The 17017-nt window shown below is 47.8% G+C and overlaps 1 protein-coding gene across 11 annotated transcripts in view; it reads right to left on the reverse strand.

Moving 5' to 3' along the window:
• Nucleotides 1–5975: 5975 nt before the first annotated feature.
• Nucleotides 5976–17017, reverse strand: part of IKZF1 (IKAROS family zinc finger 1) — a 92216-nt gene continuing 81174 nt past the window's right edge. For 10 of the 11 annotated variants that reach the window (XM_032875000.1, XM_032875001.1, XM_032875008.1 and 7 more), the window contains one exon: nt 5976–8590. In XM_032875000.1, the coding sequence (XP_032730891.1) occupies nt 7884–8590 (707 nt within the window). In that variant the 3' untranslated portion in view covers nt 5976–7883. Of the gene's footprint in view, nt 8591–13243; nt 13276–17017 lie in introns of those variants that run through there. The other variant, XM_032875010.1, reaches the window with a different exon arrangement.

The following is a 17017-nucleotide window of genomic DNA, read 5'->3' on the forward strand; positions in this document are numbered from 1 at the left end:
CTCCTGAGGCACAAGGTACATCTGTCACTTTCCTTACCATCAGCCATCCACGTGTCGGTGACGCTCAGGTCTTGGACCTCTCCCTACAGCTCACCTGTTCTCACCATCCTGTCGCTTAGATAAGACCAAAACCACACTCCCCACTTCGAGCCTTCTGTGGTCTTAACGGGTCCTCTAGGATCGGAGACTGTTATTCCTGCAATGAGCAGTGGATTAAGTCGCCTTAAATAGAGGATAATGTAGCCTATGTCCGTGGAGCTCCACCTTCACCCATGGGGCCACCGTAACAACATGGCACAGACTCCAGGAGCTTGGAAACAACAGAAACTACTTCCCAGAGTTCTGGAAGCTGCACCTGTGAGATCAGAGTCGGACTGAGGGCCCTTTTTTGGGCTGTACCTTCATGCCGTGTCCTCAGGTGGGGACAGGAATATTTCTGGGCCCCTTTTATGAGGGCCCTAATCTCACTTCTGAAGGCTCGGCTGGGATTTCAGCACAAGGACTTGAGGGGACACGACCGCTCAGACCAGAGCAGGCCCCCAACCTATTCCAGGCCCTGCCACGCCACCGAGGATGTGGCACTTGGTACATTAAAAAAAAAAAAATCCCAGGGGCGCCTGGGTGGCTCAGTCAATGTCCTACTCTTGATTTCAACTCAGGTCATGATCTTGAGGTGGTGGGACTGAGCCCCAGGTTGGGCTCCACACTCAGTGGGATGTTGACTTGAGATGCTCTTTTCCTTCCCTCTGCCTCTCCCCCAACTAACTCATGCTCTCTCCTTCTCTCTTTAAAATAAATAAATAAATAAATAAATAAATAAATAAATCTTTAAAAAAAAATCCCAAACCACTCTGTTCATGGAAATCACATCCTAGTGGCAAGAATCCAATCCCTGTCCTCTTTGCTTCCCTCTTATCTGGACTCCCCTCCAAGGTTAGTAGCTTGATCCCCACCAGGACATGCCTAGGCCCTCCTGTCCTCCCTTTTCCCACTGCATCTCCCCTCCGTGCCGCCAGGGACACTGCATCTCCCCTCTGTGCCATCCAATGTTTGGTCACCTCTTCACCCTCTTCTGGGGGCAAGAACTGAGCACACTTTAGCTCTGCTGGGCTGTGCTGCCTGCTGAGTCTCCTGTCCCCCATTCCCACAGGGCCAGGGCTCAGTCTTCCTGGGAGTGCGTGAACTTAAATGCTGCCTGTGTCCAGGGGAGCACACTGGTCTAATTCGGGGCAAAGGGTTTAGCAAGACTGCTGTGGTCATGCACTGAAGTGTGTCCTCTAATCTAGGTTGTATGGGTAACATAGCAATTTATTCTGGTTTTCCACTCTCTGATCCTCTTGTCTCTGAGTTGTTTCAGACTCCAGGGGAAGAGAGAATCATGATTGTTCTTCCTCTCTTAAAAATAAAAAATAAGTTTGGGCAGAGGAAGAGGGCTAAGCTGTGAACTGTGCTGGGGGGAGAAACAGGATGGGGAATCCGCTTCATTGGTCTGGGGGAGCTGGTCCGATGCCTGGTGGGTGGACTCCATGCAGACCTCCAGTTCCAGAATGATCAGGACCAGTGCTCTGGAAACTGCATTTTTAATGACCTCCCAGGTGATTCTGAGCTGCATTTGAAAGCCAGGGTCACAGGAGATCTCTGGAAACACTGGTGCCAGGGCAGGGGATGGAGGACAAGGAAGCCTTGAGGCAGCTGGGGATTGGGAATTTGGGTTCAGGGCAGGAGAGGCTAGTGAGAGGACAGGAGCCTGGCTGTGAGGCAGCACTGTCATCCTCAGAGCCAAGGGACTCCACTTTCTCCTGTTAGATGGCTTGAGGGTCAGGGCATTTGGAGATAGGCAGGTAAGACTGCCATGAAACAGGCAGAGCAAGGAACAGTAATGCTTTGGCATGATCTCTGAGCAGGCGGGGTCTGTGCCACCTGATGCCACTCTAGACTCTGGTGCAGAGAAAACCCAGAGGCATCGAGCAGATCCTGGCCTGCAGAGGAACTCACCCCCCCCCAACCCCCAGTCTTGTACCAATCACTGGGTCCCTTGAATTTCCTCTTGTGCCTTGCTCTGTGTTTGGAGTTGAGAAGCCATACAAAAAACAAAAAAAAAAAAAAAAAAGCACAGGACTTTTAGAAACTGCGATGGGGATTCTGTTCCTTGAGAGTCCATGTGTTTTTGATGAAAATGCATGCTTTCACCAAGGAGTCACAAAACCTCCAAGATGTTCAATTTTGATAAAATAATATGGCTAATTAATTAGCGATGGGATCAGGGATCTTTGGCCTCTGGATCTGCAATCCGGTCTTTAGCTCCCCCAATGTTAGTGTTTCACCCTAACATTTAAAATATAGAGTAACTTTGGGGTGTCTGGATGACTCAGTGGGTTAAGCCCCTGCCTTTGGCTCAGGTCATGATTTCAGGGTGCTGGGATCGAGCCCCACGTCAGGATCTTCACTCAGCTCAGTGGGAGTCTGCTTGTTCCTATGCCCCTCCCCCCGTTCATGCTTGTTTGCTCTCTTTCTTAAATAAATAGAATCTTATATATATATGTATATATATATATGTGTGTGTGTGTGTGTGTGTGTGTATGTGGACTTGTATATTTATGGCCCTCATCGGGAAGAGAAGCAAAGGGTTCAAGAGCAGCAGTTTCCAGCAGGAATGATAAAATCATGCAGAAAAACTCAGCAGCAGCCCTGGGGGCTCCCCGTGGAATACAGAGAGGGTAGGGGTGCTCACAGCTGCTCCAGGGGCTGGGAACAGTGGCAGGGCACCAAGAACACATCACGTCTACTTGGCCTCCGGTCCTCTGCTCCTGCCGCCAGCTTTTCCCACCTTGCCTCATCCCACCTAAAATCCGGTGCTGTCCTCCTGGGGCTCGCCAGGCACACCTCACTGTCAGCCCACAAAGGTGGACCCCCTCCGGGGCAGCCTTCCCAGAGTGGGACTCATCATTCGGGCCCATGAGGTAGATGCACCATGGACTTGAAGGGTGTAGGGACCAGGGACAGCACAGGAACACTAAAGGTTCAGTGTCAGACGATGAGCTGAGATAATCATTCTTAGGATTCTTGGTGAAAACCAAGAAATGGAGTTTATCGTCCTACCGATGGCTCTTGGAACTGAGATTGGAAACCTCTCACCCACTGGCCTCATTTGGGGCTCCAGGATGAGACTCCAGTGTGCAACTGAGAGCTGGGGACCAGACGTCTGGGAGGGATTAGTGCCAGCAATGATTTGCCTCTCGATTCCTTCAGGTTTCATTTATTAAGCTTTGTAAGGCTGTGAGCTGCACGGATGCACACAGACACGTTTGTCACTCTCACATCAAACTCATCCTTTTGAGTGACTTTCCTCCCTTGGGCTGCTCTCGGTTTATCTGTAAGTAAGTCCAGATACTCCTGATTCTCCGGATCTGTGATCACCGAGAAATAACAAGGCACAGCTGTAACATGGTCGAAACGATTTCTAGCACGTCCCATCACATCAGTCCGAGCAACACGCTCCAGAAGTGAGCTTACTGGAGGAGGCTGAACATTTCCTCAAAAGATGCTGCCTTGTCAGGGGCTGGTTTTGAAAGTCTCCTTTGGGAATTGACGGCCGGGGCTGACGGGGAAGAGCGCGGTCTGCTTATTCCACTAGCGTTTCACCTTGCTCCAGTCAAATGTTGCACCATGCAGACCTGGCCTACCCCATCTTGTTCACTAGGTGTGAACCTGAAGTCTGGTTCTCTCTCCAAAAAGGACAGGAGCCTTCTGGCACCGCTTGGCCCTGGTCTGAGAGCGCAGCTTTGTAGGGTCATGACACGTGGCCACTGTGGTCAGCCACTGTCTCCCGCGCCCCCACAGCCGCGGACCCGCCTCCCGCGGTATCATGCAGTGGGCTGTGAAGAGTGTGGGGCGCACCGATTATTGTTCGCCACCTCCGCCTGCCTCAAATCCACATTTTGAAGCCAAAGACCGAGACTTCGCCCCCACCAAGCCCAGCGCAGCCGCAGAGAGGTCAGTGTGCCGCCGAGCCACACTGCTGTGTTGTGAAAACCACCCATGCCCATGGTCACGTGGCTCCCCACCCGGGCTCAGCCGCCCCAAGGCCCGCCCCCTCCTCCGGCGGGGAGGGGTTTGCAGCAGGTGGCCTCGCCTCCGGGCCCCCGGACTTCACGGGAAAGGAACAAAGTATTTGTTGCATTTATTTGTTCTATCACTACAGAAGAAGCATTTTCAAAATGTGTACAAAAGGATCCTCTATTCCTCCAGGGGGTACGCTACCCCTTGTTCACAGCTAAACAGAAATAATTTAACATCACCAGAGAAGGCGGTTGGGAAATACAAGTGCATTTTCTCATTTACAATCCTGTACACGTATTTTCCAGAATGGCGTTCGGAGACCTAAAGCTGCACTGGGATGCAAGCAAATTGGATCTTGAGGATCCCCACAGACAACATTGTAAAAAAGTGTATTAGAAAGTATTTGAAACAATATTGCATATTAATACCTGGTTACATCTGTTCACAGTGAAGGCGACCATACCCACGTGTGGATGTGCTTCTTTCTTCTGAGGCCTGTCCATCTTAAATAGATCTGACTGTGGTTCATTTTAAAGTTAAACACACACACACACACACACACACACACGCTGAGCTGAATGAAAGTTGACTGGATTGTAAGTACAGTTGGCCCTTCCTTATTGCTGAAACTCAAAAAGTGCAGGTAAAGAGAAATACATTTGCTTCGTGATTTGTCTCTGCAAGTCCATCTGATTCCGCTTCTATTTTGGCAAAAATACCACACTATGAGAGCTACACGGTAATCAAAACAAATCAAGAAAAAAAACCCCACAGAAATAAAAAGAACCCCCCCAAAAAAAACCCCAAACTCACATCTCCATTAACAGTAGCTTCCTTTGTCAATAAAGATTCTACGATTTCTTTTTGTGGACGCTTCTCGATTGGAAGTGGAACATGCCAGTCTCTGAAGTGACTGGTGTGGGGATACACCCTTTGGTGGCAAAACAATGACACCTCAAATCTTTTTAGTGATCCTTCCAATAGGACAGCCCATGTTCTGAGGTCCATGTCACAGAAGGGACCTGGGTGAGGAGCAGGTGTCCAGGCTTTCTGTCGGGGGAAGCTCAGTGATGGGGATAGGAGGGGAAGGGCAGTGATTTCTTACTGTAATCGACACATCGACCCAAAACTAGTGACCCTACTGTCTCCGGTGTTTATTTTAAAGATGGGTGTATAAAGCCTAGGCACCCTTCAGGACACAGCGGTTCCCAAGACACACACTCACACTATCCAACAACAGAACAGACCACAGGACATAAAGAGGTGAAGTCATGCAAAACCCTACTTTAACCAGCTAGAAGAGAAAACGTCAACAGCTTTCGGTACAGAATAGGACCACCTTTGTAACATAATTTAATTACTTGTTGCCATTCTATGGGACCTTACCTTAAACACAATAATCTCAAAGAAAAATGGTGTTACAATATAAAACCACAAGAAAAAGTGTGTAAATAGACGGTTACATTGGCTGGAAAAGGCAGTGGTGGGGGGAGGGGATGGGGAGCATTTTAGGAAAGAACATCTGTGGTCACTATTTACAGTTCGGGGTTCAGCTTTGTCTGAAGCCACATGGTGGGAAAAACTAACTCCTTTCCACCAACTGGCTGGGTGGGATGGATGGAAAAGAACAAGGCAGGTTCACTGCCAGCAAACCAGAAATCTCTGAAGTCTTTCACCTTGACCATGTTCGTTTGGATGAAATATAGCTTTCTCTGTGACAGCGTGTGGAATCACAGCCGTCAGCAGCCCTGTCTCTACCTGCCTCAGCGCATCCAAGCACCTGAGTCACAATCCCTGTGACTCTGTTTCCCGTTTCAAAACACCACACCCTTTCATAAGCAAAGACACCCACACCTCAAGAATGATGTGTGGACTCCGTCCTTTCAACAGAACTCAAATGCACACGAGAAGATTTGCTTCTGAAGAATGAGAGGGACTATTTCATTTATAGGATTTGCAGTGAGTACAAAGGAACACAGGTCAGGAGCTAGACCCCCAGAGGGAACAATTCTTCCAGTACCCTTGCTCTTGGGAAGGGTTCTCAGACCCTCAACTGGTTTAAGTGGAGCAGGGGTTCTCAACTCGGGATGACTTGCTTCCCCAGGGGACATTCGTCAACATCTGGAGAGATTTTTGGTTGTTACTGGTATCTGTTGGGTAGTGACCTGGATTGATGCTAAATATTGTGCAAGGCACAGGGGGCTCCCCCATCCCAAACAATGATCCAGCCCCAAATGTCAAGGGCACCGTGACTAAGAAACCCAGATTTAGACTACATGCAGGGGTGCTTATAGACAATTTTTCTTTTTCTTCTTCTTCTTTTTTTTTTTTCATGTTCACCTTGGTTCAGTTTTGGCAAAGACATGTAAACATTGGAAACTGTACCGCTCTTACTTGCCTAGGTGGTTGGGATTATTATCTTTAATGATAGGATTAACCTTGAGGGCTACCCCTTCCAGTGGGGACAAGAATGGCCAAACACCTCAGCGGGGCTCCCGGCAACATGGCTCAGGAAGGTTCTAACTCCAGAACCACCTGCCTCTTTCCCGTCAGACCTCGCTGGCGGGTTTCATGGTCACTCTGCACCTTCCAAGCCCCGGGTGAGAAAGGACGTTCCTATTTATGGGTGGGCACATAGGGGCTGCTCTGTCCTTACAGGGGAGTTTAAGACTTTTGCAAAGTTTAGTTTCTAACAAGTAGGTTCAGCATGTTAGCCACATCTCCTGGGCTTTGCTCATCACAGTTCCTTGCTCTGAAAACGACTGATCATACTGCATGCTCCTTTTATGGATTTTAGGACAAGAATAATGCAGCGTGAGGGCAGGGAAAGAAATGTACCAACAAACAAACCAGTGACATCATTGAAATGGGGTCTAGGTTGGGCCTCGGAGGGGAAACAGGCTTCTGGCTTTCAGTGGAACCAGCCAGGGAATGAAGGAGTGTGGAATCTGGAATAAAGCCTTGGTTTCTGAGGAATGTTACCATTTGAGAGGTTCAAAGGAATTAAGGTCAGCACTTCACGATGGATGTTCAAACAGCAGTGTCGGACTCTGGGTATGAGAGGCACAGATGTGAGAAGGCAGAGGGTGGAGGTCTCCAGACGGACCTCCGGGAGTGTGGAGTTGGGAGCGCCTTCCACCTGCCCAAAGCTGGAGAAGGCTCAGAAAGGCTACAGCAGTTTGGAAACTGAGATGGAGACCACCAGGTCCTCCGACCCCTCCTTGTGCCCTTTGCCCGGGGAGTCCAGCATTGCTCCAACAATGTACTTTTTGTTCAGGCTGTGACTTACAATCACATCTTTTACAAACTGCAGGCTTCCAGACCTAGATGCACGCGATCAGACGCTCCGGCTTGGGTTTCTTGGCCCTGCTGTGTCGGGGGGCACCTGCCAGGCTGAGGACCAAGGGCTGTGCTCACTGCATCTGGGGCCTTGGCAGTCACATGGGGTACAGGGGACGCTTAGCACAGCTCATTCCTTCCCATGCCCTGACCTATTTTTACCAAACATTCTCTAAAAATGAGCAACTCTTTGGAGGAGGGGAATTCTAGGAAGCGGAGAGGGGGATTTCGGCTAACAGTCTATGAGCACATCTAGTAACAGCAGTTTGGGGGGCGGGGGTGGGGGTGTCCATATGTAACCTTGTCTCTAACAATAAAAATCTCGGGTTCCAAAGCAAATCAAACCCCAGCCAACCAACCGACTTAAAAAAAAAATACAAAACGAAACGAAAATCCACCTAGAAATCAAAGCACAAGGTTCTGGTCCAGTCCGGGCTGCTGGCAGGAGGGGAGGGCCTGGGCCCCGCGTGCCTCTCTCGGCCGGCTTAGCTCATGTGGAAGCGGTGCTCGCCCCGCGTGATGTGGGACGAGAACTCGTAGCGGTCCTGGCTGTGGTAGCCGCACATGTTGCACTCGAAAGGGTCGCGGAAGCCGTGGCAGCCCATGTGGATGGTGTACATGACGTGGTCCAGGAAGAGCACCCGGCAGGGTTCGCACTTGTACACCTTCATGGGCTCCCCGCTCGTGCCGATCACGCGGAAGGCGTCCTGGGAGCTCTCGGAGGCCGCCCGCAGCACGTCGTAGGCTGGGTGCTCCTCCTTGATGGACAGGCCGTTGCGCGCGTGCGGGTTGATGTGGTTGGTCAGGTAGATGAGGCCCCGCTGCTCCCCGTTATTGCTCTCCGTGTCCGTCGAGTCTTGGCAGCTGTTGCTCGGGGACGCGTCCCGCTCGGAGGACACCGACTTGGCCTTGGAGAGCAGCAGCAGGTTTTCCACGGCGCTGTCCTGGGCGGAGTGGTTGGACCGCGGGGGGCCCTCCGCGTGGGGCTTGTGGAGCTGGTAAATGGGGTTGATGACCGGCCCCGCCTCCGAGCTGCCCGGGGGCGTCTGCACCAGCGGGCGCAGGGACTCTGCCCCCAGGTAGCTGATGGCGTTGTTGATGGCTTGGTCCATCACGTGGGTCTGCATCATCTCGTTCTCTTTCTCGTAGCTGGCGCTGCTGTCATAGGGCATGTCCGACAGGCACTTGTCCCCTGTGGGAGGCGGGTGACAGTCAGTGAGGCCAGATCAGCTCTGTGCATGACAGCGACAGCTGAAATCGACACGGGTGGGGGGAGGGGCGGGGGACACCCCACCTCAGGGCGTCCCAGTCCTCCCGCAGAGGACAAGCCGCACAATCACCTCCCAGATGGGGAAGGTGGCGACGTCCCTGCCTGTGGTCACCCAGCAGAGGGACCTGCCCAGGGCCTACACTTAAACAGAACCAACCCCTGAACCAGAGTGAACGGGGGTCAGTATAAACAGCACACCTTCCAACCGAATGCTCACCTACTCCCTGCGTCTCTTCCTCTGGAGGGTATAACCGGACATTACTATATTTAACTTAAGATTAATATTTAAATGATGTATTTTCAATAGAGCATTCCAAGTGATTTGCTGTAACTAGTGAATCTCTCGTAAATTTAATCAAAGTATATTAGTGTATAATTATTCACGACAGAATGCAATGTAGTTATTTAAAACAGTACTAGACGGGGGCACCTGGGTGATCAGTAGGTTAAGCATCTGGTTCTTGATTTCCGCTCAGGACACGAGCCCAGGGTTGTGGGACAGAGTCCCACATTGGGCTCCATGGTGGATATGGAGCCTGCTTGGGATTCTCTCTTTCCCTTTTCCTCTGCCCCTCCACCCCTGCTTGCAATCTCCCCCTCCCAAATAGATAGATAGATAGATAGATAGATAAAATAGTATTACATGATAGAATTTTAAATTCAGGGGTGCCTGGATTAAGCCTCTGCCTTCAGCTCAGGTCATGATCCCAGGGTCCTGGGATCGAGCCCCACATCAGGCTCTCTGCTCAGCAGGGTGCCTGCTTCCCTCTCTTTCTCTGTCTGCCTCTCTGCCTACTTGTGATCTCTCTCTGTCAAATAAATAAAATCTTTAAAAAAGGAATTTTAAATTCATAACTTTAATACTCAGAATAAAATTTAGTCAAAAGATATGATTGACATTAAAGTTTACTGAAAACTGAGTTTGGGCTCTGAGAGTAAAAAGATGCTCAGGGTCCACTACCCACACCCTCCTCACTTCCCGCTCCACTGACCTTTCCATCACTGGCAGCCCCAGAGCCACGTGCCACAGAGGTATGTGTGGGGAGGCTGGAGGCAAACCAAGGAAGCTCAGGGGAGAAGGTGCCATTCATCTGATCTTTCCAAAAACTACGAGGCACGAATGGTGCTTGAGGGACCACTGCCGAGGACTCTCAGCACGTGAGCTTCACCTCAAGAAACTTCTGGTCCAGCAGCCGGATTTGCAGCTGCGGGCAAGCTTGCTGCCTGGGAATGGTGAGCCCTGAGACCAGCTCTGGCTGCTGAGTAAATATTTTCACCAAGATGCACCTTCTTGGGGCATCTGGGTGGCTCAGTCATTAAGGATCTGCCTTTGGCTCAGGTCATGATCCCAGGGTCCTGGGATCTAGCCCCACATGGGACTTCCTGCTCACTGGGGAGTCTGCTTCTCCCTCTCCCACTCCCCCTGCTTGTGTTCCTTCTCTCTCTCTCTCTCTGTCAAATAAATTAAATCTTTTTTTTTTAACTTTAATTTTTTTTTTAATTTATTTGACAGAGATCACAAGTAGGCAGAGAGGCAGGCAGAGAGAGAGAGAGAGAGGGAAGCAGGGTTCCCTGCTGAGCAGAGAGCCTGATGCAGGGCTCCATCCCAGGACCCTGGGTTCATGACCTGAGCCAAAGGCAGAGGCTTTAACCCACTGAGCCACCCAGGTGCCCCAATAAATAAAATCTTAAAAAAAAAAAATGCACCTTCTCAGAATATTGGTTATAGGTTCAGTATGAAACCAGGGCTTAATTAGCAAATTCTCTAGCTGTTTGCACTTTATTGTCAGGACTTTCTGGTTTGCTTTCCTTTCAGGGCTGGTTTATGAAACAACAAAGCCCCCGAGGCACTCACGAACTGTTTACATTTTACCCCTTACTCTGTTTCTTTTCTTCCTCTAACACATCTTAATTGAGCACTGAGTATCTCCTGGACCAGAGAGGAGGGACAGACAGGTGAGCTAGTAAAAAGCTAGCTAACAGGGGACTGATATTAAGACAGGGCTGCACAAACAGCGTGCCCCAGGCTGTGAAGTTCGATGAAGAAAACAGAAGGCTGTGTCACACGGGCTTCTGACCTAGGAAGACTCAGCCAGGTGAGTGGGGCTTGTGTCCCACACTGGGAGAAGCAAGGGGAAAGCAAGGGCAGAAGAAGCCTGGAGCTTCGGAGGGACAGATTAAAGGTGGTGGGGCCAGAGCCTGGGTGCAGGGCCAGGTGGAAATGGCATCTAGTCAGACGATGGGACTAGACTGAGAGGAAGCTTCTGTCCAGGGGAAAATGGGAAGCCCCTGAAGAATCTGAAGGAAGTGCCCTTCTGGGTAACGGGCAGAAGAACAGGTGGACAGACGCAGAGGTAAGTGAATTTAGAGACTCTCCCAAGACTCCAGGTAATGGCCTCTGGTGAGGGCGTGGCACTGGAGGGTCCACACACCACCCACACGGACACCTGACATCAAGGTCTCTTGCTAGCTCTTACCAGCAGGAGAACAAACTCCCTGGTAGTTCAAAACTTAGGAACTAACCCTTTTAGAAAAATGTTTCTGACCACTGATAATTGCCCAGGCTTTTGCCCCATCGTGCTTTTGGTCTCATTTCTTGCTTGCAGAGGAGATTTATCATGAAACGACTCAGCCTGCATTCAGTCTAATCTGCTGGTGGTCAGGAGGGGCACATGCCCTGATAGTGGAACAGTGTGATCCTCAGATTACAGAGAGGAAAACTTGCTGCTGGCCAGTCACACAACTGCAGAAATGGAACAGAATGGATGGAATCTCTCCACGAGGTGGACGGCAGAGAACACAGAGGTGGTGTTTCTCCCCATTGAGAGTTCAAAGAAGTAATCTGATAGCATTACTAACATCACAGAGTTCTCCTCGTGCTGGTGTTGAGGTGGTAAATATCTTGTTGCTCTAACCCTGGAACAGATGGTTTGTAGGGACCCAGGTAAGGACAAGATGAGGCACAGACTTTGAGGCTGATTTAGGTATGTATCAAAGTGTTTATAGCCCCACCAAAAATGGTGGTTTCCCACCTAGTCATCCTGCTTCTCCTCAAAGTCGTGATTCCCTGGTTTCCCAAGTAACCATTAAAATCCATTGTTTTTAAAACTTGGTCTCAACAACAAATGGAGAAAAAAATCCATATATTGCAGATTACCGTGGCATATTGAAACCCACAGAATTTCTCTTCCCCAATACTCCACAAAGTGAGAAATATAAAAACCCACACAGTTCACTTTGGCAATCAACCAAAGAGAATGGGTTCTAATGAAATAGTTAAAAAAAAAAATCAAGGACCAAGGAAAGGCAATTCTGTCCTGAGACATATGGTAAAAGGTGGCTACAGGTCTGACCTCTAAAAACGTTAAGTATGAGTCAACAAAATCCTCAGCATTCTCCCTAATCTCCTCATATTTGTAGAGAACCAATTCAAATAAACATCTTCTTCCACTTCTGACCAAAAAAACAGTGGAAAACATCTTGCTAGCAAGAACCAGGTGGGACAGGACAGGTGAGTAGTGAAGTTGGCTCTCTTGATAGGAGTCATGAGGGGAAATGGCCAGAAGCTTCTGGTGTCCCCTTGTGGGGCTGGGAACCACTCCCTAGCCAAGTGCAATGAAAACCAGTTCAGGACATTTAACCAAATCTCAGAATGAGGGAGAGAGAGCAGAGAGAAAGTCTTTTAACAAAGACTGCACTTTGCCTCACCTGAACTCCCCCCTCCAACCCATCCTTGGCATTCTTTCAGGATTTAGAAAATTTGATAGCTCTCACAGGAAAAGAAAAAAAAGTCTCACATACAGTGGGAAGAATGTCGAAATGTCAATCAGGTTATATCAGCCCAAGCAGAATAACAAGATGAAAAGAAATGCCATGGTTACAGTGAAAATATTTTCTAGCAATACAAGGGAGGAAAGGAAGTAAAACAGACCAATAAGCCCATCCTAGGAAAAAAGCTTAACTCAAGGAAGAGAGGTATCTCATAATTACTTTGTGACATGGACTCCATAAAAACAAGTACTGAAAGATGGCATGCTAAAACAACAGAATGAGATGAAAAAAGGAGATGTCAGATCTCGGGAAACATAATGAGGTCCCCAAAAGTTTTATTACAGAATGAATCCACAGATTTAAAAGCAGTGAGTAACAGAACATAAGCTACTAAAAGTGGAATGATTGACATAGAGGAAAAACACCAGATAATAAGTGTGAATGAATGTGAAAAAAGACCAAAAAAAAAAAAAAAAAAAAACTTAAGGAAATGCTAACAGATATGGAAGACAAATTATCCAACACAGGACAACTGGTATCCCTGACAGAGATTACAACAGATGGAACAAAAAATTCTCTATAAGGAAAAGAATTTCTCAGAAATAGAGAGAGAAAAAGGGATTCCCCAGATTAAAATGGCAGGAAATTTTTATTCGGAATACAAAATACCAAGACACATCCTAGTGAGGCTATTTAACTCTAAGGTTACAGAAAGAACTCTTCAAGCATTCAGAAAGAAAATGGAAATCACCTTTCAGAAAAAAAAAATATCAGATTGACCTTAGAGATCTTCACAGCAACATTCAAAAAGCAATGCCATCATGGCACCACACACTCTGTCAAGATAGAATGGCAGCAGGTAGACAACCTTGAACACAAAGCAATCATGGAAATAGAACACCTATAGCACCTTCTTTTTTCTTTCTTTTTAAGATTTTTTAAAAATTTATTTGTCAGAGTGAATGAGAGCGCACAAGCAGGGGGAGTGCCAGAGGGAGGAGCAGCCTCCCCACTGAGTGCAGAGTCCAACATGGAGCTCCATCCCAGGAACCTGAGATCACGACCAGGGCCAAAGGCCAATGCTTAACTGACTGAGTCACCCAGGGGCTCCTTATAACACCTTTCATGTTAAATCCAATCAGTTATGAGATTAATCAAAATAAATAGAAATGGCAGTAAAAGGACTGAATCTGAGCCTTGAATCTGTTTAAATATAGAATTAACAATAAGTAGCTAGACTTCTGGGAGAATTAGGATTATGGAATAGAATGTGAATATTAGGAGGCAAGACCATGTAAAAATAATGTAACTGGCCACAGGGGAATAAAATCATGTCCTCATTCCCCAAAGCTACAGGTCAGTACATACTGCCTAAATGAAACAAATGGATTAAAACACTGATTTGAAGGTCTTTACATTTTAAATAAAGTAGTATATCTTTCTAATCTTGGAAAAATCCTTTAAATAATATCTTTTGTGAGAAAATATTTATTTGAAGATCAGCCATGCCTCCAGTTTTGTTTTTTGTTTACCTCTTAAATTTAAGACAGCTACAAAAGTGATACTTTCAATTTGAATAATTGTAATATGATAGAATCTTTACATTGATTTCACACCTGTCTATCAATCCACCTGTTCATCATCTAGCCCCTCACATACATAGATATGGATAGAAAGATATTTAGAATAATGCTCAGCTACTGCTAATACTGGCAATTTCTGGATGTTGGGGTTTTGGGGGTGATTCTAAAACATTCATCTTTCTATTAAAATCCCTTATATTCACCATGTGTCATTTTAATAATGCAACAGGGTTGTGTTTTTACCTCAAAAAAAAAAAAAAAGAGACTATACCAAGATAATTATAATGGATAGCAGGAATATTGATCGTTGTTATTCTCCCCTATCTCCTCTTCTGTATTTAAAAGGCTTTCTCAGGGTGCTTGGGTGGCTCAGTCAGTTAAGCACCCAACTCTTAATTTCAGTACAGTTCATGATCTTAGGGTCGTGAGGTCGAGCCCCATGTTGGGCTCTGTGCTCATCATGGAATCTGCTTGAGATTCTCTCTCCCCCTCTCCCTCTGTCCCGCCCTTCCTCTCTAGCAACAACAAGAAACAACACTTTCCCCCTGTAATCCGCCCAGCCCAACAGACTAAGAACAATGAGTAGCATTGTTATGTAACATTATTATCCCCTTTGTGATGGGCTTCATTGATCCAGTGATCTCAGAGGATGAGATCTTTGATGACACAATTGGTAAGGAATGTTGCCAGCAGAATCAATACCTACTTATAGTCATGCCAACGTGCAAGGTAAAAATTTTAATCATAGATCATGTATGGATTAAACAAAATTATAGACCATTCTGAACAATGTACCACAGGAAAATAATGTCACCTTACATTTTTTAAGTGCTTTCTCGAGTTGAGAGCAGTGCCACACCCATTGTCCCTTTGATCTTCAGAATAGCACTGGGAAGGATGCAGGGCAGGAGGCATCACATCCATTTCACAGATGGGGACACTGAGTCCAGTGACATGCTCAAGGTCACCAGTCAATCATAGCTGGAGCTGGTTCTGAACTCAGGTCTCTTGAATGCAGACCTGGAGCCTTTCAAGAGCACCACCCCTGGCCCGTGTGTATGATCATGTATGAAAACAGGTGCGTTCCTACACACTTTCTAAATTTATATAAAGGATAAAATTAGCATCTAGAAGTTAAGAAGGACCCTAAGAGATCCTTCTTTCCTTTTCTTTCGCTCCCTCCTTCCTTCCCTTCCTTCCTTCCTTTCTTCCTTTCTTCCCTCCTTTCTTTTTCACTCTCTCTCCCCCTCCCACCCTCTCTTCTTTTCTTATTTATTTATTTATTTATTTTTTAATTTTAGCGATGGAGAAGCTGTGACAAGTTAGAAGCGGCTGACTGAAATCCTATCACAATGAAGTGAGGACAAGCTAGGCATTTGGGTGTAGAAAGAGGCATTATTTTATAAATAACTTATCAATCACCAAATTCTTGGGAAAACACCTAACAGAATATGCAGCCATTCCTGAGCCCTTTGTTCCAGTTTCTACGCTTCTCTCCTTGTCCTACTGTTCCCATCACATCTCTCCTATGTCCCTCTCTCCCTGCAGACTTCTTTCTAACCCCGGTTTGGCTTGGTTAGAACTTTTGTCTTCTTCTTGTTGTTGTTGTTTTGAACACAGAAGCATCTGAATCTGAAGATAATACCCAACTCGCAGCCTCCTCCCAGGTGGCTCAGGAGAGGTTCACAGGTAGTCTCATTTGGTTGGAAGCCTCCAAAAGCTAACATGAGTTGCAAAGATTCATTGATAAAATCCTCAGCAGGACTTGTACAATTTCCCAACGTGAAGGAGAAGTCGTGCCCAGCTTCTCAAAGTCAGTGACCACTAACAACCCTCGGGCGCATTTGTTACCAGGTCTTTGCTCCATCTCCGCTCCTGGTTACCCAGCCCCTCTGCCTCACCTGCCGCCTGCTGACCTCTGCACCCCGCCCACTGTGCACTGCACCCTGCACACTGCTCAGCACCTGTGAGTGCTGAGTTCTCACCTAGACCAGTGCGACTTGAAATCCCAGCACAACAGCCTGTTCTGTGCTCAGGACCTTGCTCCTGCTCTGCTCAGGAAATGCAGGGCCTCCCTCACTCCCACAGTCTAAGCCTGCATATTATGTGGGTGACTCCCCACATGGCATCTCCAGCCAGTGGCTTGCAAAAGTTTTTGAAACTGGATCCTTCTTTCCCCAAACTCTCCCACAGTTTGGATCCCCCCAATCCTGTGACAAGCCTCTAAAATCTGATCCAAACGGAGGCTTCAGTGCAAAAGGGAGGCTGGAGCCCCAAGAACGTGGCCTCTCCTTTGTCCTCCCTGCTTCCTGCTGTCCCATCTGTCCTTTGGACCCCCATGCCTCATTAACCATTAACCCCATTATAGACCCATCCTCTCCCAACACACGTTTTCCATGCTCCCATGTGGCCTCGACCTCAGAAAGCCCTTGAAGATGAGCAGATCAAAACCAGAACTCTTTTTCCAGAAAGTGGCTTTATCATTTCTGTAAACGGCACCCTCCTCTACTAGAACTGCAGTGACTCACGGCTTCCACCCCCCAGTCCCTGCCCTGACCCCCAATGCCTGTCACCAAACTCCTCTGCTCGGCTTCCTCCTCCTTCCCTGACACCACTGACTCTCTCCTTTTCCAGTCACCTTCTGGCACTTGTGGTCTTATTTTCTAAGATGTGGCTCCCATTAAAATTATGCCAGTGCTTTTTCCTGCCTCTTGAGTTAAGCAGACATTTCCTACCTCAGCATCCAAAGGCCACTGACTCCGTGGCCAGAGCTTACTGGGACTTAATTTTCTTGCTTCCCTGAGGGCACATGAATTAGCTCGGAACACACCCTGCTCTTCAGTCAGGTCCCACGTGACCCACCCCTGCTCCAGCCCATACAACTGGTGTCACCACATCCCTGTACTTTCATGTCTGTGTAGAATCCTGTCCCTATCTTCCACTATTAATAATGTGCTGAAATCCTAGTTCCCCATCAAGGTCACTATCAGCTTCC

Source organism: Lontra canadensis, unplaced genomic scaffold, assembly GCF_010015895.1.
Source record: "Lontra canadensis isolate GAN:19392208 unplaced genomic scaffold, GSC_riverotter_1.0 scaffold54, whole genome shotgun sequence".
NCBI classification, from domain to species: Eukaryota; Metazoa; Chordata; class Mammalia; order Carnivora; family Mustelidae; genus Lontra; species Lontra canadensis.